We start from the raw sequence: 23,192 nt of genomic DNA, 5'->3' as shown, positions 1-23,192 counted from the left end.
AATCTGATCAAGTGATTAGTCTTAACTAATATGAAAACATATTACAAAGTTATAATAAATCACACAGCTTGGTAGGAATACATAAATAAATAAAATTCACTTCTGAAAATGTGTTCTGTACCTGTATTTGCAAACTTGTAATATATGCACATGTGTTTGCCTACAACATTTCTTGTATTAGCAAAATACTGAAAATAATGTTTATTTACTAAGGTAAAAATAAATTATTAATAGTGGATTACAATGTAGCCCATTCTCTAAAAATGTTAAAATTATATCTATCCATTTTTAAGTTGAAGAACTTTGAAAACTGTCGTGCTTGTAACTTGATATTCCCCCAAAGCCTCTTGTAGCCATAGGTGGGACTTCTCAGAAGTGGCTGGATCTAGGATGTGTGATGCTGGGATTAAAGCTGTGATCCTGGGATTGACTCATGCTGTGATGCTAGAATTAAGGGTGGATAGAATATAAGGGACAGAAGGAGGGCTGCTTTGGTGCCTGCTGCTTCTTCACTGATTTGCTGTCTTCTGCCTGCCATAAACTGTTTTTCCTCTGCGATGCCCCCTCTGCCTTAAAGCCAGCCAACCATGACTTGAAATCTCTACAAACTGTGAGCTACAGTAAACCTTTCCTCTTTTAACTTTGGGTGCTGAGTATTTTGTCTCAGCAATGAGAAAAGTAACTAAGACCAAAGCAAAGACATTTTTATTGGTAAGTAACTTCTATGACATAAAATTCTGGAAAAGAAGGAAGATTTTTCTCTTAAAAGTAGAGGAAATTTTTGAGCTGGGCATGGTGGCACACACCTGTAATCCCAGCACTCTCAAGTTTGAGGCCAGCCTGGACTATCTAGTTAGTTCAGGGGCAGCCTGAACTATACAGCAAGACCCTGTCTCAAAAAAACTAGAAGAGATTGTCGCAGAAACTCAGTAGTCTGACACGCACATCTGGCTGTTAATACAGAACCTGGCCTATTTTGGGAGAGTGAGGTTTGATTGGGGTAAAGAGGAAAGACTGGTAAGTGCAGAGCCAATATAATGTTATCCTATAAAAGTTGTTTTTAACTTACTGTGGCTTAAGGAGGCCCCTAAAAATAGTGTCCCCCAAATGTGGCTCAATGGTACAATAAAGAGAATTGTAGCAAAATAGCTGAGACTGGATAACATTCCTGTGGGAATTGGTTTCTTCTGTCCAAAACCCTAAGAAGCAAGGACATGAGCCCTTCTATAAACCTGTCAAGCAAATCAACAACGTTATGTTAGTAATAGAAAGTACACATAATAATTTCACTCTCTCATATCTGAGATAGCAAGAGAAGGAAACGGGATTGTGGCATCTCTAGAATTCTCAACAAGTGTCAAGATTCTGTTAGCATAGTTCTAGCAAAACTCACAGGTATATTTTATCAGAAAATTTCTTAAAGAGAGTCCTCAGCTTCCTTATCTCAGTTACCTTCTACTAACCTTCCTCTTCAACCTGACAAAGAATAGATAAATGCCTCCTCACACTGTCAGTTTGTCTACAGACACTGCAGGCGCACGCCAGAGAAGCCCGTCCTGAAATGAAAGTCGGCTATCTGATGTAGAAACGATGTCTGACTCTCTAGAGCTTGACTTTCTTCTACTAAAAAGCGTTTGGTTCCATAAGCCTTATGGATTCATGTCTTTCAAAATGTACTCCAAATACAAATATTAAAAACTTCCATATACTAGGGATCAAGTAGACTAATTGCTTCAAGGAATACAAAAACAAATTAAGAAGAATCCTTGCTTCAAGAAACTTTGATGTTCCTTCCCAGGACTGTCAGCTCCAAGGAATGTCAACTTCCCAGGAATGTCAACTCCAAGGACTTTCTCAGTCTTGTTCACCACTACCTCTCTAGCATCTAGGACAGTATGTGGCAAGCAGGAGGTGATTAATATATTTGCCAACAAACGAATGAACCAGGAAACAGAAACAAAGCCCACGTGTTTTGAAAAATAAGAGAATATGCACATTGAACTGTGGTACTGTTCTCAGACCAACAGAAGTTAAAAGAAAGAAAAGATTAGGGTAGACTGCAGTAGTCTGGGAAGGCAGAGGAAATGGTAATGGAGCCCTCCTAGAAGGAAGGATTTAGATGGATGAAGAGGAGGGTAACAAGACTGGCGAAGGCCAGAGATGGAAAGACCAAATGTGTTGGGAGGGGCGTGCGGAGGGTTAGGGTTCCGATGTGCATCTCCCAAGCTCCAAGTGATAAAGACTTCCCCCCTGGGGTGGCACACTGGGAGGCGGTGCAACCTTTAGGAGGAGGGGCCTTGTCTTAGTTACTTTGCTTGTTGCTGGGACAAAATACCTGAGACCCAAAGTTAAACGGGAAAAGGTTTCCTTGGCTCACAGTTTGTAGAGGTTTCAGTCCATAACTGGCTGGCTCCAAGGCAGGGTGGCATGACAGACAGGCCTTGCAGAAGAGAAACATTCACAGCAGGCAGAAGGTAGAAGGGAGAGAGAGATGGGACAAGCCTCTTTTGTCCCTTATATTGTACCTAGGCTACCTGCTCTAGGGCAGATGTAGCACTCACATCCTTAATCCCAGCACGGGACCATGAATCAGTCACAAACTCTAGATTCAGCCACCTCTGAAAAGCCTTCCCCCATGACTGCATGAGGCTTTGGGGGGACGTCCAGACACAAACCATAACAGGCCTGGTGGAAGGGGTACAGGTCTGTGGGAACCTACCCCTGAAGGGGCTTGTGGGGTCCTGACCCTTTCCTTTTTCTCTTTTGCTTCCTGGCCATGAGGTGGGAGTTTGCTCTGTTGCACAGTCTTCACCAGAAATCTGCCAGAGGCTCAGGCAATGATGCATCCAATCTTTGAATGGAATCTCAAAGGTTAAATACCTCAGGTATTGTGTGATAGTGATGGAAAGCTGACAGGCTGAAGGAGAAGGTGGGACATGCAATGAGTGGATAAATAGGATGAAGAGGGTGAGGGCAGACTGCAGAAGGCCTGAAAAGAGCAGCAGTGGGATCCCACTTGGCTGAGACATACATTTTAAGATTTTGGGGTTTTTTTGAGACAGGATCTCACTATGCAGTTCAAACTGGCCTAGACTGACTATGTACCCAAGGCTGGCCTTGAACTCTCCATCCTCCTGCCTCCTGAGTGCTGGGATTACAGGTGTGCGCCACCATGCCTGGCAGGACATACATTTTTTGTTTTGTTTTGTTTTCTTGTACCAGGAATCGAATTCACGACCTTGCACTTGCCAGGCAGGCGCTGTGCCGCTGAGCTAAATCCCAAGCTCCAGGACATACATTTTAAAAGCCACTTTCACTTTCCCAACTTAATCTCTACAGTAATATGATGACAAGAGACCTGACTCTTAAACAGCAACAGGGCAATGGGACCAAAAGCTAAATCTAGAGCCACATAAATGTAAAATCTGGGTTTTAGAAAGTCATAAAATAAGTTCCATAGTTTACTAAAAATGTATGGTTTATCAATGAATTATAAAAGTTGCAATTTAAATTTACTAGCAACTTTCACGCAAATATAGACTCTTTTCTTAACTGAAACTCCTTTTTAACATCACAGAAGGGTAAATTTAATAGAATTTTTAAAATATTGTAACTTTTAACTAATATTAACCTGCAAATGATGCTATTCACTAATTCTGGAAGACCTAGAAGTATGTATACATCAAACACTCCAAATGGTCCTTTGTTAGATTGTCACAATTTTGAAGACAGCTTCAGATACACCTAACAATTGAGGTGCTGTAAATATCCTGGCTCTTTCATTAATTTTTAGCTTTAGTTAGTAGTACACTTTCCTTTGTTCAATAACTACTCTCAATAACTCCATATTCAGGTTCCCAAAGGCAAGAGCCTTGGCCATACTTGTTAAATGAATGGATGGCTCCATGATGGATGAATGAATGAGCCATCAAATAATGGTAATAATATCTCTGCACTGTAATGCATAGAATGCTTTGTATATGTGGACCTGGACCCAGCCAGAGCTGAGGCTCTGGGCTTCCACAAGCATGTCTTTCATACTTAGCAACATCAGACTGGGATTAAGATAGACTGGCGTGAGGAGGAAACTTGAGTATGGAAGGGAAAGGAGTTACCCTGGGCAAGGATGGTGGTGTTTATGAGAGCAGGGCAGACTTACTGCAAGCCTCCTGGGGCTTAACGTCAGAGCCCTCCCTCGGAAAGACCCCTTGGAAGGGGCCCTGAGAATGTGTTCATTTGGTCACATGTTCCTGTAAAATTCACCAAAGTAAAGAACATAACTGAGTTCATCCTATTCAGAAGAGCCTCAAAATAAGTTTCAGGCCCCACACAACCTGGGTCTGCCCCTGTGAGGAGTAGTGGTAAGTCAGTGGCAGGAGAAAACAGATCCTCAGTCCGTGGCTCCTTGCTCTTGAGACTGTGGCGAGGCAGTGTATTTTGGTGGGAGTGCTTGGCAAAGGAAGCTGTTCGCCTCATTGTGGCCAGGAAGCAAAGACAAAGACAGGAAGGGGCCGGGGTGCCAACACCCCGCTTCCGGCACACTCTAAATGACCTGGCTTCTGTCGGGGAGGCCCTACCTTCTAAAGGCTCTACTGCCACCCAGTACCAGCAAAGGCTGGGGACCAGGCCTTCAGCATGTGGGCCTTTGGGGGACACTTATCCAAACTATAGCAGTTACTAAGAACCCTGTTGGAGCACAGGGACAGAAGTTTGAGGTTGCCAGTCAAATTTCTGGGCAGCTTCTTGTTCCTTTCTAAAATGCTATTTCTTAGGCTCAAGTTCTCCTATCACGACTTTCCTTTCAGCTTTTACATCTCCTTTGCAAATGAAGTCACAAGAGACATTCAGCTGTTACAAACTTCCTGTCAAGCTTTGAAGTGCTTTTTAATAGCAGAAATATTTGGCTCACGTGTAGGCTTTGTAGCTATGGTAAATACCTCTTAGTTATCTGTCGCTACTGTTATTTCACACCTCCAATTTGGAGAAGACATTCTGCATATGCATTGAGGCACTAAAAAAGAATATTGAACTATATCTTAGCTCCTTTGTGAATGGCTTCCTTTTATTTCTTCTCTCATGGAACTAATACTTTCATCACATTGTACTGGTTCTGGGTGGGAAAGCAGCGGGTGGAAGGGGAATGCTGATTATTACATCACCGGTTGGCAGCTTCCTTTAGCTACTTGAAGGTTAAGTGGTCAAGTAGCTCCTTAATACAAGATCGAGGCATTTCAAGGTCTGACTCATCCACCTGTTTTCTGGCAAGTGCTTTAGTAGACTTTGGACAAAATATGTGCAGTGGCTTAAGGAGAAGAAACTGACCACAAATAGAATGAGATAAATATGGAAAGGTGAGGGCCCTGAAGGGGAAAAAAAAACCCTTCTCATCTTTGAGGTTCCTGTATGAGTACTGAAATATAGACTGTATGTCTGAGTACATATCAGAGCCACATATTTAGAAACTGCATTTTTTAAAGAACAGAAAAACAAAAGACCCATGTATAAAGCATTTGGGATCTGTCCTGTGTTGAACATTTTGCTGCTTTATATAACAATTATGTGATGAAGACACGATAGAAAACATTATCATACACCATATGTTAACACTTGACATTTTTATTCCTTAAAATGCAACATTTTAGAAGTCTAGATGTGTTTATTAATTAGTGATTATTAACACCCTGTAAACAACATTTTGTCTTGTAAAAACACAATCTCTTTTCACAGCATGAAACTGAAATCTATTATTCCCTGATTCCATATGCTGAAACACACTCAAATGGTCACAAATGACCTTAAGCACTAAATAAATGTAAATGAGGACAACACAGAAAATGCACTTTTGATTGATAACTAAAAGACTAGGTTGAAAATCAGGTCCAAAAATGAAGTACTCTCCAGAATGGATGGCCATCTGTACCGCAGAGAGAAAGAGGAAGGCACAGGAATAGGAGGCTCTTTCTCTTTCTCTGGACCTGCTCGAGATTTTGTAGGAAACTGGTCTGTCCATTTATACAAGAAAACCAGAGCACATGGCCCCCCTGGGCCATCGGTCAATATGGAAGATCCTAGCACAGGATTTAAAGCTATATAGGTATAAGCACACTTCACTGAATTCACTGAATATAACAGAAAAAAATTATTTTTATTCCACAACCTCATACCAGTATATCCACTACTTGGTTTTTAAGTATGGGAGCTGTTCATCAGCTTTCAGAGTGGGCAACTGGGGCAGGAAAGTGTCCTCAGCAAAAGGGAAGATGTAAAATACCAAAAGATGACAGGTTAATAGTAATAAATAAGATAATTAAAATAAAATTGCTCTTCGTATAAAGTCTAGAATTACATGAACTCAAGAAAAATGCAGAAACACGGGCGTTTCATGTGAAAACTACTACATGATGACTCATTTCTTCTAGGTCCATGCTAAAAGGCAAAAGTAAAATGTAGCATCAGGGAACACACCACTGTTTTGGTTGAGGGCAAGAATTTCTCCTAGTCTGAATAAAAATTATGAGAATCTAAAAGGGAATGGACACATTGATTGTTTCAAAGTCATAGACTAGAGCGGGTTTCACAACGCCAGCCCTCCTGACAGTTTGAAGTACTGATACTGCTTTGTTGTGGGTCCTACGCACTGAATGACTGGGTGTTAATTTTGGCCTCTACCCGCTAGATGCCAGGAGCAACACTCTCCTTTCTTCCCTCAGGTCGCGACAGTAAGACATGTCTCCAGAGAACATCAAAATCCCCTGGTGGACAAACTGCCCCCAGGCTGACAACCACTGGGGTACAGCAATTTCAGAAGGTCCCAGGCTGAGCTTCTCTCAGCCTCATGCTGTGTAACCTCAAATCTTAAATCAGCCCCAAGTCAGTGTTCAACACACTCCCCTTTACTTTCTCGGCTGTTGCCTGGAAATAGTGAGGGCATCTGTCTGCCTCCAGTTCTCACGAGCGTTAAATGAGATAACATTTGTAAAGTGCTTAGATTTACAACAGTGCCTGACACAAAGTGCTTAGTGTTAGCTATACTTATTTTTAATAATCAATACTGTAAAAATAAAACAGCATATCCAGTTCCATCTAGTGTTTTAATGTAGAAAGGTATCTTACCAGCTTGATATTTTCTGAGTCTTAAACACACCAGCCTTCTGATTCCTTGCGATGATGTCTCTCACATCTACAGGACACAGTTAAGAAAACCTTGACAGTGACTGTCAACTGACTCAGAAGCAGAAGCCCACAGCACAGCGATCATCTTATCATAATGGGATCAACACAGCAAACTGAGAGGAGCCACAGAGCATGAGGCGGATGGCTGCAAGCGTGCCTCACCCACCAAATGCTGACTTGCCACAAGCACAAGCTGCCACGTTGTCACCCTTGAAATATGCATCTGGTAGCACCCTGGCAAGGCCTGGAGTGGGGGTGCCAGTGGGGAACGACTGCTGCACAGGCGCCATGCCCCACTTGCTAGAAAGACCAGGAGTTCCGTGGCAGTGCCTGCAGGCGAGAGGGGAGGGCAGTGCCAGCCTACTGAGAGGTCCCAGGTGAAATATTTGCAGTCTCATAAATTCTAGCAGGGAAGGTGGCAATGAGCAGCAGGGACAGGAGTGGAGGGAAGTAAGGAAAAACAGGTCAAGAAAAGCTTAGAGCATCTCAGGGAGAAAATGAATTACTGAAGAAGGTCTAGTGAAAAGCCCTCTGAAGAACTGTCGTGGCACAGGTATGGTCTGGCCTGTGGCCACCTCCTGGCATGGAAGGACTTGTTTACTGAGCCATGGTCAAAGATCCATGTTCCCCGAAGGGATATGTTGAGGAGCTGGTCAGTTACATCACAAAGGGCCACCTGTGCCAGGGCCCATGGGAAAACACCAGGTTTCAACGCCAGGAAAAACTGGCCCACTGATCAGCTGACTGCTTCAGCTTCGGGGCGCTGTAAATTTCATAACTGTTGCTGTCTTTGCTAAGGCCCCACTGCACATCAGGACCTACTGTATGTCTTAACTCTGGCACAGAAGAGTTCCTGTGGCGTACATTTGTGTACTGACCCCTGTTCCCGGCCTCATCATATCTGCCCGGCCTTCTAATTTCCATGGCTCTTTCTCATTTATCGTGCACAGTACGTTCCACGTGTTACTACTGCAAGAAGCCTCAAAATTCCCCATTTGGAACAAGGCAGGTTTAAATAAACAAGAAATAAAATAATTCCAGTGAAGGCTGCAAGCTGAACTAAATTGGGCCCATGGGGAGGACACCAAGCAGACAGGCGAGGTCCCCCTATTGCTCAGAAAAACAGATTTCCTGAATACTCAAAGCAAGCCCTGGCCGGGATCTCCCTGTAAGAACAGAGCCACAGGACTTTTAAACCCAAATCTCTGCTTGAACCACCAGGCACACCCATTTCTTCTCTGAGTGAATAAGCAGGTACTGTGATAGCTTTCTTCCCCCAGGAGTGGGTAGGAAAAATCAATTAGGTCTCCTAATGAAGGGCTTTGTTGAGGTTTACAAAAGTGCTATAATGCAGACTTTTTTTTTTCCTGGGTGAACTTTCCTGTATGCAAATTAAATACCGTTAAATTACATTCATTAAAAAATAAAGGAGACTAATTTGCCTACTTGTTTTGATTAACTAAAATGACACATCGGCCTACAGTTCTGTCTATTTCAGGAAGAAAGTATTTCAGGAAAGTCTTCTAAATGAAATGCCTGGCGGAAAAGGACAGCTGACATCTTTATTCTGAGAAGCACAAAATTAGGAAAGAGTCAACTGACAACTGTTTTTGATTAAGTTCCCCCCCACACTCCGTCCACACCCTACTCAGCGTTTCCACGGCATCCAACTGCAGGCCATAATGAGCCTGGTACACCTGTGGCGTCATATGAGTACATGACTAATCTATCAAGCAAAACATATTATTTTGTTAGTGGAGGTAATACTTTTTATAAAATAGTCACAGGGAAGTTAAATTATATAACTCAAAAAACCTATTAATAATTTTTAGTAAACATTTTAACACTATATACTTTCATACAATTTATAAACCTGTGACTCCAGGTGGTCAGGCTGAAGCAAGCGTATGTATTTATATTCTGGAAGCAATTTTTTTTTTTAATGAAAAAATTCACAGCAGTATTTAGGCTGCTTTATTTTTAGAACTGGGCAGGGAATATATTTTGTGGCTTAGAAGGTGTCTTTAATATTAAAACAAGCACAAAAAGAAAAATGGCAATCATATTTTAAATATTACCTTAAATAGATTCGGATATTCTGCTCCCCGCCCTTTCCTTTAGGTCAGATTTTGATGGTCTGCCTGGATGGCATTGTGTCCAATAATAGATTTTTATCATTTTTCCTAGTCACCTCAGGGTAATGAAGGAAATCCAATCAAATCCAGTCAATATGTCCAGAATAGTGTTCAACACAGATCACACTCTGAATTGCACGTACCTTACGTGGGAGGGACTGGGTGCAGAGAAAGCCTTAATGTGATTTCTGATCAAGTGGACACAGAGAAATCATCAACAATCCCCTTGTCCTGGCAACTGGACTTCCTGAGCTGCAGGAAACACGCTTGTGGCTAAAAGGAAACCAGAATCCTATCTCTAGATTTTCCTCTCAGACAAAGCACAGTTCAGTGGTAGGGCTCCATTTTAATTTTATTTCCCTTGATTTTTATTCTTAAAAATATAATTGTACATATTAGCCATAATAGTCATGTAAACACAATATATATGCTATATGTATATAAAATATCATTTAAAATGTTAACCTCCTCCTGTAATTAGTGACTGCTTTATTCATGAGTAGTTGTACACACATTCCGACAGTTGGCATTGTTCACTTTAAGTGAGAAAATACTTCAAAAACAAGCAGACAATGCATTACTTTCTTAGTATCTAATTGGGGCATTAAAAGTGAGGGTAGGATACTATGATATAAATCCTATTAATTTTTATCTCTAACGCATTTTTAAATGCTTATCGTGGCAGTATTTGCTGACTTAAGGTTGCAAACTCTTCTTAACTGTGCTTATTATTCCAATGAATTGAGAGAATGACACAGAGGTCTATGAACTCTCTGTTAGCAATGCCAACTGTTACGTTTATGCATGAAAGGACTTTTCTCGTGGAGAGTGCTGAGGAAATGCAAGATGACACTCACCCAGCCATTCTCATTTTTGGTGAGACAGGGTAGTTTGATGGGAAAAAATGTGCCCTGAGGCAAATGAACCTGGCTTCTAGCTGTGTGGCTTTGAATAAATCAACCTCTTTGAGCTCCGTCTCTCAAACTGTAATAATGATAGACTTAATGGGATGCCCCCTATGATAGGTCCAGCACACAGTAGGGGCCTAATTCATATCAATTCATTATCTTATTTGGATAAATTAGGCAAAAGTTTTTGCGAAACAGAGTCTAGTGATAATAACTAAAACAAGGTTTGCCAGTTGAGCTTTATTTTCTGTCTCTGCTGCTCGGAACTAAGTATGTGAACGTTTATATTGCAAATGTGAAATGAATGGAGAGAGCATCAAAGAACTTCTGCCCTGTAGTTTTTCCAGTGTCTTTCTCATGTGTAAATGTACTCTAGCCCTAGCAAAATCTATACCTCACAAAGACAGGCAGTACATCTTTCTTGTCTACTTCTATGTCTTTAGCACCTGAAATGGTATGTAGTTAATATGCACTGAATTAATTTAAATTTAATTTTAAAAGATATTTGTTGAGCTCCTACCTGAAGTGATGCATATAGGCTGAAGACTCATCGAGCAGACAGAGGTACAGCTGGCATCACTGTTGGAAGAAGGGCTTGGACCCCGGATAATGGCTTGGGATTCCAAGTTCTCAACCATCCACAGGAAGCTTCAGTTAGCAAGTTTACAAATCAGGGATTCTGCTGATAAAACAATGCTAAGCCAGGCGTATCTCCTTTTAGAAGTACAGGAGATTTGCCTTTTGGGGCAGAATCCTAAGCTCCAGATCATGATGTAGACAGTGCACTGTGGCGATAAGATGCTTGAGTCAAGAATACTGAGAAATGGGTGAGTAAGCATTGGAATATTCTTCAGATAACACACTAGACTTTTATTTATTTATTTATTTATTTATTTATTCTCCCCCCCCCGTACCGGGAATCGAACTCACGACCTTGCACTTGCCAGGCAGGTGCTGTGCTGCTGAGCTAAATCCTTAGCTCCCCACTAGACTTTTACCAAGGGTGGATTAAAGCAGGGTGCGTGTACTGGGTGAGTTAGTGATTGGAGCCACAGAGGGTTGCTCACCTTTAGGTATCCTACTGTTACTCATTATGAGTTGGAAAAGATCTAGCACCAGTAACAATCAGTATACCATTTCTCTTCCTTATTCTTTTTTTTTGGTTTTTCTCCGGTACCGGGAACCGAACTCACGACCTTGCGCTTGCCAGGCAGGCGCTTTTGCCGCTGAGCTAAATCCCCAGCCCCCTCTCTTCCTTATTCTTATGTCACTGTCATCACCAGCTGCAAGCCTTGCTGAGTAATTATTATATATAGGCACTTAGAGTTTTTTTTATTATATTAGCAGGAGAATGCCAAAGGAAAAGGAATACATTACATATTATTCTAGAATAAATTTGAGAACTGGATGAACCAAATGATTTAATTTCCAATTTATTCTTTGTTCTCTTGGGATAGAGATAAAATGGTATCTATAGGAACAGATAGTTCTCAACCAAGGGGGCCCCGGGTTACACTGAGCAATGTGGTTTAAGGACCAAGCAGAGCCTCCAGGAATCCTACCCATGAGTCTGAGAAAATATTCAAGACTTAGAAAATTCATTTTACCTCAACTCTTAATCTCTTTCCACATATCTCTGTTTAATAAATCTCAGATCAACATCTAGCTTTTCAGGGTCAAGGTAGAGAGTTCTGGAAGACATAGCCAATCCATGCGACGCATTTTAGGAAGATAATAAGTAAACTCACAACTGGTTAACAAGCTTTTGTGATATAAAGATTCAGAACAAATCCATTCACCGCCTCACATATTAAAAAAAACAAAATAACAGAAGATTAAAAGAAAAACCAGAAAATGTTATTTTTCTTTTTAAAAAAGGTTTAAAAAATCAGAACTATAAAAGCTTAAGAAACTAGAAAGGAAGACCCAGTTGGATTCATTAAATTCAGAAGCCAAGAACAACAAAAATAATTTTTAAAATGATGAGAATAATATACAGGCCAATACTCAGATGTGATGTGCAATTGCCAGGTCGATTTTCAATTACATTTCACTGATGTATTCATTTGTTTCTTAATGTGCTCATCTTGCCCATTAAGAATAATTAGCAGCTTTGCTTAGAGATTTTCTGGCTTCTGGCAATGTTTCTCCCCCTTTTTTGTTGACATCCACTTTTACTTTTTAGAAAGTAATTTTTGGATAATATCCTACAACTGCTATATAATTTAGGCTTCCTAAAATTTTAAAAGAAAGATGTAAACAGTAATTTTTAAATGAGTTTGTTTCGATCTATATGCATCGATAGTATGTGATTCAGTGAATTGGTTATTCTTACAGAGAGTGGGCACACAAACGGGGGAAAATTCACTCATATTAACCTCACTCAGCAAAACAGATTACAACGGATGCCTATTGTAAGCTCTGTTAGCAAGTCAAGAACAACATTAGTATTAAAAGCAGGAAAAACACATTGCCAATTTTAAGGCTTGATTCATGCTTTTTTCTCTTAATTAAAAAAATTAGATCTGGTTACAACAGAAAAAGGCACACAATCGTAGAACAACCGAATGATAAAAACTGAACTCTATCAGTAAAGTCCTAAGAGATGAAATAAAACACACAATCAGTTTTGCTCTGCATCCTGAAAGGACCTACTTTATCTACATTGTAAAGTTCTTCCCCTCCTGCCCTTTGGCACCCTGCTATATTAAACCCATTGTAAAACCCAGCACAATAAAGCACTCTCAGGGCTGAGCTTCTGAGGACCAAATGTTAAAAATCCATTTTCTTGGGAGGGGGCTGTACCAATCATTTCTTTGAAAGGCCAGCAGAGTGAATGCAGAATCTGAGATTTCCTCTCTGATTTCAAGAGCTGGCATGACATCTTTGCTGCGTGAAGCAAAGGTGTGGTAATTAATGACATTAGCCTCCCTTCCCTTCTTTGGAAGCTCTATAGCTTAGCTCAGTAATAATTTTAATACAGTTAAATTTACATACCGACTACAGATGCTTCCCATATTTTGATAAAAGTTCTAACTGGTTTCTGATGCTATTAAATAAGACACCTACTGACTTGAGAAAAATCCCAGGTTACTGGGCCCAATTTGAAAGTTTCTGTAGCCAAAATAACCTTCTCTTGTTCACTGTTCCTGTTTTTCTTCCCCGCCAAATGACATTCGCTGGGGCTGAGCTGGCATACCTGAGCTTCCTCTTGTTCTCTGTATTCCCTGACATAAGGAGGAGGAGCACAGTGAAATGATACATGCAGAGAATAACTCTGAATAAGGCAGGGTGAATGAAACAACATCAGCTCATCTTCAGGAATATTTTGAAAAACTTGCGACAGTCTCAGGATCATGATTAAAATCCTGTATTTTAAAAAAGGAAGCACCTTTTGTGATCTCTTTCCCTTGTGTGAAAGGCCAAGATTGTGATTGGCTGTTTCTCCTTCCTGAATTTTTTTTTAGGTCTGTCAGGCAATTAGCTGGGTGGGGCTCTGTAGAGCACACAAGTGCTGCTGAACAATATTAGCTACTGTGCTTCTTGTACCACCTTCCTCCTCTGTGAGCAGCCTGATTGAGCTGCAGTGAATTTTATTTTCAAAAAATTATACAGTGGAGGTAGAAAAATGAAAATCAAAAAAAAGGGTTGTTTTTTTTTTTGGTGTGTGTGTGATTCTGCAAACATCAAAGCTGCTTTGGCATTTTAGGGTCCTAAAATTCAAGTAAGTGGACGGCCTCCCTCATCACATAAATGTAAGGCACACCAAAAAAAAAAATACAAAGCAAACATATCTTCCACTTTTCCTCTCAATTTCTAACGGCTGTTAACCGCCCCTGAGCAAATCAGCTTGACTGCTAAAGTAGCCACAAATTATGCTTGCTTTCTTAGTTAAAATACAGTTCAATTTTCATGAACTCTGTGTACATATTAGTAAAGCATAATCTAATATAATGAGGTTTGAACTGTAATAGCATAGCAGGAAAAAAGAGATAGCTCTTATAATCCTAAATAAAAGGAAATAATGAAGAACTGATAGCTGTTTCCAGTGGGGGATATAGTTAACTCCTCAGCAATTAGGATGGGCACAATATGACCTAGGTACATACAAGATCAGGCACAAAAAAGGTAGTAACAAACCTGAAGGTAGAAGTTAATATTTGCGAGCAACACCCAATAAAGTAAATGTTAAATCACTTATTTTGTACTGCTAAGTCTTAATGAAAATAATGTAAGAATGCTTGAAAATTATTATACATCATTTTGTTGCTTTGAGAGTGTCGCAAAACACAGTCTCCTGTAATGAGAAGTGTCTAGAAAAATCTATCGAAAGGTTAAAAAAATAAAAAAGCGCCCATGTGGTCAAAAGCGATGAATTCATATATTTGTACTTTTCCTTAATTACTTATCATGTGTGTGTGCGGGGACCTCTTTTTTAATACCCCATGCTGTCTTTCTTTATATCAATTGTTACTCAGCCGGGAAAAAGGAATGAGCACAACAAACCCGTTTTCTATCTGAATAAGGATACTTCTGATGGCCTTTTCATTCCCATCAGTTAACAGAACTTCTTTGACATCTGCAGAAATAGCAACCTGAAAAAAAAGAAGGAGCACAGCAAACAATGAGCAAATACGCTTGTCTGTGTAGAAGTGAAGACAGGAGTGACAACCCTTCAGTATCATGCTTCCTCACCTATTTCTCTGTAACAATCTTCAATCTTTTTTCATTTTATGTCTGCATTATTTTAATCATTCAATCAAATCAGTCAATACTTTTATCATTCCATTTGCGGGAGCCTCTATCTTGCTATCATTCTGTTCGGTAATTGCATTGTGACAGCGGATGATGGTATTCTGAGAGGCTTTCATTTGTGGGCTTCTGTTTATCTAGTAGAGCCATCATACAAGGCTGTCACTCTGCCTTTCAGCCTGCTTCTGTCTGACTGCCTGATGCCCTTCATATAACTTTGCATTGCAGGCAGATGGCTTTGTGAGGGTAATTTTTTTGTGAGCTTTGACATGCTCGCACATTGGGCTGTAACCTCGACACATTGTATAAGAGCGACAGGTTTGTCAAATGCCAATCAGTGTAACAATATGCTTTTATTTGTAGAGACATAAAAACTTGTCTAATGCACTGTGCTGCTACATAATATCTCCTGAATACATGACTCAGAACCCAGAGAATGGGGAACGACGTTCCTGAATGGCCAATCTAATTCAAAAGAATCTAATTACTGAGCGCTCTGGATCATGTTTGTTGGTGTAATAATGCAGGCAAAACATTAGCAGCTATATCATGGTGCTCCAACTGTGATTTGCCGGGCTATTCCTGTATCTTAGCAAATGGGACTATAATCTGAGGGAAAAAAGCAAGAAAGAAAGGAAAGAAAAGAGAAAGAGAAAAAGAAAAAAAAGAAAGAAAGAAAGAAATGCTTTCGCTATGGCAAAGAAAGACTGCGAGGCCTGGAATGTCACAACAAGCAATATTGACCACACGGAGGTAAAATGTTTCTGCTCATCGAGGCAACCCTAAAATCAATATGATCCGAAAGTAAGTCAATCTAGAAGGTCTCTCAAGGCCCGGCAGCTTTGACTGCAGCCGATGCTGTTGACGGTTCTCTGACCCAGCAGTTGGAGGCCCTGGAACATTTTTCCTTTTGTTCTTCCCTCTGAATGGGATTGGAATTGAGAAAAGACCTACCATGAGCCCAGCCAAGCATGTCATGCCACCCCCTAGCTCACACACAGCAAGGTCCCTGAAAGAGAGAAAAGAAATGGTAGAACCCATACAAATTAGATGAAAATGGTCAGAGAGATATATATGTTACAAGAACAAATTGCCATCTGCAGTAAGAACGACGCTACCAGGAAGTTGTGGAGACACGACTAGGCTACCTCATGTCGTTTTGCGTTTTAAAAATAATTATGAAATAGAAAAGTCACAAAGCAGGCAAATCAGTGGGGGTCCCCTCATTAGTGTTCACTGCAACATTACCACCGCTGAGCTGAAAAATCTGAGAAGGTTCTCTTTTTTTTCCCCTGTCAATGGCGCTGTCTTTTAGAACTAAACTAGCTAGAGTAGCGAAAGATAATTGTTAGGAAAGGATAACACTGTTAATCCACATTCATGCCTTCAAAAACAGTTAGACAAGTAAACGAAGAATATATGCGGGTGTGTATATACCTATATTATAGTCACACACACAACACACACAAATAAACGCAATCCTGAATTTAAAAAAAATTCTACAACAAACTGAAACATTTTGGAAAGTCGAACCGTCCCCATAAAGCACAATTACACAAAGAGCATTTAGCAATTAGCACTTAAATCACAAGTGACCCCAACACAGCACCACAAGTAAACAATGCAGGGGCATAATATGGTTAAGCCAGCAAACCCAGGCTGGAGCAGTGACCGGGCTTTGGCTTCACTGCTTGAAAGTAAAGCGGCTCAGAGTTAAAGCTGACAGCCTAGTGTGCCATTCTGCACTTACCTTTCCCTTTGTGCCTAAATATCAGCCCTCAACGTGTGACATTCTCGCCCTGGCCCACTGCTCGCTGATTGGAGCTCCAGTCAAGCTTAAGCACAGCGAGATGAGCAAATGCCAGACTTTCAGGGCAGCTCTGCAGCCCAAATTCAAAACTGCCCTGTTCTTATTTTATATGCTTAGACTCTTGAGGTTGTTTCTTCTTCCCAATTCAGGAAGTTTATTACCTCAAGAGGAGAAAAAAAGCAAAAATTAAAAGGGGTGGGGTGGGCGGGGAAGGGGAGCAGAAGAAGCCAGGATGGGACATTCACATTTGGAAACACACTTAAAGAGTATTTAGTTGTTCAAAGCAATTATAGGCTGGTTGCTAAATATGGACCCAGAGAGCTTTAAAAAAATGCATATTATTGACCCAATCTTGTAAGTACATATGGTTAAAACACACACCGTGGTCACTAATGGCTTGTCTGGAATCATAATGGACAGGAAGTATATATTGGATAACTTTTATAATGAGAATTAAAATAAACAACCTGTATTTTCCGGGTCTACTAAACAAATTTAGACTTTTAAAATAAAAGCAATTTTTTTCTTTTCCTTAATCCCATCCATGGGTTGAGCCATAATTCATACTAACACTCAGAAACATCTATTTCTACAGCATGTAATTCTACAACAAACTGTATAATAATTTGTATTTCACAAACACATACTACCAAGTACATAAAACACCTTTAAAATCATGGAAAGATGATATCTTTTTTAAAAACCTTTAAATAATAGCTATGAAGTATTTATTTATCAAATATTCTGTACTGACTTCCCCAGCAGAAGTTTAAAGAGGTCTTTATTTTGTGTCTTTTTTTTTTTTTTTTTGACCTCTGCAATCAGCAAGGATTGATTGGAGCTTCACTTTTGTTTCCCCCAAATCAAAGTGAAATAAAATGCCTTGAGTGGAAATCAAGACTTTGACATAGAGCAAAAAGCTTGCTGTGCAATATTAGTACCCAAAGGCAATGCAGAATTCTCTTCAGAAGCAACATGTGTTTCCTCTGAACTCTTTGCCTTTCTTCCTCTTTCTAACAATTTAATTTGAAGAATGGAAACAAGGGCATTTTTAATATGCTGATTCAATATCCACGATGGGATAAACAAATCTCTTTTAAGTGCGGCTCTGTACCTGAATATATTACTGTGCTTGAGGCAGTAGTAAGCCAAAACCTCTTCAGACGGCCAGATGCCTAGAAAACACAAGAGGATAGATGTTTGGATTATAGAAGTCACTCTGACACGAAATGGCTTTTAAAAATAAGGCTCAGACAAGCTATTTCAACTGCAATCAAACTTAACAGAGTTATTGCTTGTCATATGTCATGCCATATGAATTTCTTTTGTTGTTATTGTTATTTTAACGGTGAGATTTATAAGCTTTCTCCCCCAGGATAATAGTAAAATATCCTAAATAAAAATTCCCTAAATCCCAATCACAACAAAATAGCAACAACAATAACAACCAAAGTCATAAATATCAAAACTTTCATTTTGACAGTATCTTAAGTAGATCTTAACCTGTTCACATAAAATTATTAAGGATAAATTGAAGGCCTACACTACATACAGGCTGTTAAGCAAAAAATAAATAAATAAATAAATGGGAAAATCACTTTCAGGGGTAAATGAAAACATTGAGGCCATTATATCTGTTTGTATCTTTTCATATTAATGTTTTAAAATATCCACAAGTATTTCCATTCTTTAATTAAAAAAATCAAACTGGAGTATAAAATTAGGAAATCAAAATTTCACCAACTTTGGCACACCTTGTAACAATAATCCTACACACTAAATGGCATAGTTGGGCTTTTTCTAAAATTATTGCCTATAAATTTATTTAGAAGACTTAGTTTTCATGAATGGATATGGATTGCATACAGCAAAGTCAGATATGTTTGGAAATTACAGTTACTAGTGGTTATCACAGCATGGTAAGATTATAAATGCTTTTAATTTTTTCTGTATTCTTTCTTATATTATCCAAAATTTTTACACTGAGCATGTATTGCTCTGACAGAACAAGGTATAACCTACTAAAAATTATGCCCACCCCAACTAATCAGGCTCAAAAGATCCGGCCACAGGGGTTCTGTCCTGCCTGAGCTGAGGATTCCACGCAGTCAGAGGAAAGAATAGCCCACGTCTGTCTCAGCACTCAGCACTCTGCCAATGGGTCTTGGCACAAAGTTGAAACACGTATAAAAAAGTCTTAATTTTTTCCCCCAGATGAATCTCCAGCTTTGAAGAGTATGAGATCCAAGCACTTCAGAGAAGATGTCAAGGATGCAGTTAGTAGCCTAAGAGACTCAACTGATAAATAAAGGTAGCAAACAGATGACTCCACACAGCATTTGCTGCAGAGAGCTCTGGAAAGGGCGACTCACTACCTCAGTCTCCATGGCATTTCCGGTAGAAATGACAACTTGTGCACAAGGAAAATTAGCAACAAGTGTTTGGAATCATATTTGGGAGGAAAGTGAGAGAGAAAGTGGAGTGTTAGGAATCAGACTTGCTGAGCTCCAGTCCCTGTTCTGCCATTTCCTAGTTGAGAGACCTTGGATAGGTTATTTAACCTCTCTGTGTCTTAGGCTCTTCATCTGTAAAATATCGTAATTGTAGTATCAACTTTGTAGGATGGTTGTGAAGGTTAAACGAGTAAAATACATGTGATGCCTTTAGTACAGTTGCTAACGAATAAGCCCCCCACCCCCAAGAAAGTTGTTGATGTCATTCTCTTACAAAGGGGGTTAAAGGAGTGGAATAAAGAATATGTGAACCCAAAACAATTATCCCCCAAACCAGAAAAGACAGAGAACCATTTTTATATGCACCTACCCTTGAGCTTTGGCATGACCCCAAAGTCTTAATACCCAGCTTTCCTCCTCATAAAAAGCACCACACAAAGACTCAAGTACATAATAAAATTCCCTGAAGGACGAGCCTAAGACAGTGTTCTACACTAAGAGGATATAATCACCTTAAGAATGAATTTCTTTATGCCTTGAGTAGATGGCTTCAAGGTTTAAAAAAATAATGATAGGGGAAGGGTATTTAACTAAAATTTAAGCCTTGATTAAGTGTAAAAATGGGACTTCTAAAATGCATAGTCTTTTCAAATAGTTTTATAATTTTCTTTAAAAATTACAGGAACTGATTTTTAGCTAAATTAAATTCAAAAACTACAAAGAACAAAGTAAAAAAGTTACCTAAAATTCCACCCCAGGAATATAATCACTGTTAACATTTTGGACATCATTCCAAAAAATCTTTCTTTGCATGAAAATATTGTATATGATTGGACTCTTCTCATGGAGGTATTCAATAATCTGCTTTTACCCCAACCAGTACATGGTAGGTAGCTTCCCATAACAATAAAAATACACTATTATTTGTAATAATGGCCTAGACATTCCATATGTGCCTCAGAATTCATTTAATTTGTGTTCCCTTGGTAGACATTTAAATTAGTTGTAAAGTTTCTGATATTATGAGATTATAAATAGTTCCACTATAAGGACACACGTTTTCCCAAGATACGGTTGTCTCCTTACATCAAATGTCTAGAAATAGGAAATCTAGTCAGAGATCAAGTACATTTCGCATTCTGAAACATAGGTTGAACATTTTTAACCCAAAACTCTGAAATCCAAAATACTCCAAAATCTGAAACTTTAGGAGTGCCAAAATGATGGAAAATTCTACACCTGCTCTGATGTAGGGGACTGCAGTAAAAGTGGAGGGACACTAGAAGCACTGTATAAATTTAACTTCAGGCTATCTGATAAGGTGCATATGAAACAAATGACTTTTGCGTTCAGACTTGGGTTTCATAACCAACACATTTGATTATGTATATGTAAATATCCAAAATTTAAAAAATCCAAAATCTATACTGCTTCTAGTCCCAAGTATTTAGAACATGTGATATTCATCCTCTACCTGTCTTCTATGAAATTTGTACCAAGCCAATAAGATTTGTACTAAGCTCAATAAGAATGTTTTGTTTCTTCAAACCCTTACCAAGATAGGGTCTTGCTAATCTGTCTTATTTGTATTTAATTTGTTAAATTTTTAAAGGTTACATAACGTTACATCAAAACTGACTACCACAAAAAGTCAGACAATAAAAAATGTTGGTGAGGATGTAGAAAAATTGTAATTATCATGCACTGCTATTGGAAATGTGAAACAAAAAAAAAGGAAATATAAAACGATGTAATCACATTAAAAACCTGTCCAGTAGTTCCTCAAAAACTTAAAATTTAGGTTACTGCAGGACCCAGAAATACTACCTTTAGGTATATAACCGAGAAAAACGAAAACACTTGCATATAACAACTTGTGTGGGAAGTGTTTATAGTTGCTTATTAATAATCAGAGATGGAAACAACTAAAATGTCCATTGACTGATGAATGGATAAATAAAATGTGGTGTTCCTACAATGGACTATTACTTTACAATAAAAAGAAACAAATTACTGATACATGGACAGAACTTGAAAACATTATACTAAAAGAAAAAAAACAATGACATAGGACTACATGCTGTATGTTTCCACTTCTATGAACTCTCCAAAACAGGCATAGCCATAAAGACAAGGTAGTGCAGTGGCTGCCCAGGGCCAGGATGGTTAGGTGTAAGTGGGAGGTAACTGCAAAGAGGTAGGAGGTTTCTTCTGGAAAGCATGAAATCTTTTAAAATTGTGGGGATGGCTGCACAACTCTGTGAATGTACTCAAATCGCCTGGGTAAACTGTGTGGTATGTGTTAACATGCCACATAAACATCTATTATACCTGTTCTTTTTAACACACTTTTCCCACTGTTATTTGTGGGTATATAATGGTATTTTAAAAATATTTTATTTTCTAAGAATATACACTACACATAGACATAGTTTTAAAAGTCACTGAGTTATATGGTATTAGAATTCATTTAACCTGTGCCCTCTTGGTAGATATTTAAGTCAGTTTCAAAGTTTTTGGTATTAGAAGATTATAAGATAAATAGTATTGTCCAGTCTTTTTCCTTCTTCAGAGACTACTGATTTGAACACATTTAACTGATACTTCTGGTAATTACTTCCGTATTTCTCCATAATACATTTATTTTGCTACTGTTTGATTTTTCAGTTTTAGGCAAAATCTAGAGAACCCCATATAATGAAAAATATACTTGTTTTGCTTTTATCTACACCCTTCTCCCCTGCTGTTTATTCACCCCACCATCTGCTTGATGTTGTATTATAACATTGTAATTACAGGTATATTATACATTTTTATTAGATCACTCCTCACTGTTGATTTTAGTATGTCCATGTAGTAAAGCTGGGCTACGTAGTAAATTATGACAAATCTTTCTCTCATGTGTAAATTTCTGTTTTTCCTGGAGTTCATAATTGCCTTTTTTTTCTCATTTGCTAAGATTCTTACTCAATCACAAACCCCAGTTGTCAGTTTCTTTTCCCAACACATTCATTCCTATCAGGTATCCTATCCAGCCCCACGCGTAGTCCGCTGGCACCGTCTGGCCACCTCAGTCTGGACCGGATGCGCTCTCTTCTTAGTGCACGGCTGAGAGCCTAGACTCCACCTTCACTACCACCCCAGCCTCCTTTGCCTCTCCCCTGCGTTCTAGCCTTCATCTCCTCCAATCTTCATCTTCATCGTCTCCGCCTGCTTCCTCACTTCAGCACTACATACCCTTTAGAAGTTTCTTGAAGAAGGGTTTATAAGAGGTAACTGTAATTACATGATTCAGGGAGTAATTTAAATCCAGAGATTCCATGTTCTACAGTTCTTCAAAATTTTCTTGCAAAGTTCCATTGATTATTTCTTTCTTTTATTTTAAAGAGAAAAAAACAATAAAATAACAACAAAGACAAAACAAAACAACACAAAAACAATAAAAGCAATACAGGATTTCAAAACATGACAGGAATTAACACTGGTTGTTATATTACATATAGTCATCTTCAATGAAGTTGCTCAGATTACTGGATGTAAGAATGCAAGATTGATCAAACAATTAAAGAGAATAAAAAGTAATTTTAAAAGGTTAGAAATGATACAGAGCTTCACTAAACAAGATGGTAGGGATTCAACAATGGTTGTTATATTGCATTTTGTTGTCTTCAGATTAGTTGTTCAGATTACCATATTTAAGCATGCATAATTGGCCAAGAAAAAAATAATTTAAGAAAAACAGAAAACATCATACCATACTGATATATGTGCACCCATGTTTATAGCAGTGTAATTTGTCATAGCTAAATCTTGGAAACAACCCAAATGCCCATCAATGGAGGAATGGATTAAAAAAGATGTGGTCTTTTTCTACAATGGAGTACTACTTAGCCATAAAGAAGGATAGACTAGACACTTTTATAGATAAAAGGATGCAACTAGAGACTATACTTGTAAGTGA

The 23,192-nt window shown here is 39.0% G+C and overlaps 1 protein-coding gene across 4 annotated transcripts in view; it reads right to left on the bottom strand.

Annotated features, from left to right (window-relative positions):
• Camkmt (calmodulin-lysine N-methyltransferase) overlaps positions 1–23,192 on the bottom strand; it is a 376,955-nt gene that overhangs the window by 49,337 nt on the left and 304,426 nt on the right. For 3 of the 4 annotated variants that reach the window (XM_005390948.2, XM_005390947.2, XM_005390949.2), the window contains exons 4-7: positions 17,893–17,953; positions 15,923–15,977; positions 14,748–14,811; positions 7,114–7,180 (exon numbers count right to left, since the gene is read on the bottom strand). In XM_005390948.2, the coding sequence (XP_005391005.1) occupies positions 7,114–7,180; positions 14,748–14,811; positions 15,923–15,977; positions 17,893–17,953 (247 nt within the window). The remainder of the gene's footprint in view (positions 1–7,113; positions 7,181–14,747; positions 14,812–15,922; positions 15,978–17,892; positions 17,954–23,192) is intronic. The other variant, XM_005390950.2, reaches the window with a different exon arrangement.

Source organism: Chinchilla lanigera, unplaced genomic scaffold (genome assembly GCF_000276665.1).
Source record: "Chinchilla lanigera isolate Chin_1 unplaced genomic scaffold, ChiLan1.0 scaffold00040, whole genome shotgun sequence".
Classification (NCBI taxonomy): domain Eukaryota; kingdom Metazoa; phylum Chordata; class Mammalia; order Rodentia; family Chinchillidae; genus Chinchilla; species Chinchilla lanigera.
The sequence above is the reverse complement of the archived record's forward strand: the minus strand, read 5'-3'. Positions and strand labels throughout refer to the sequence as shown.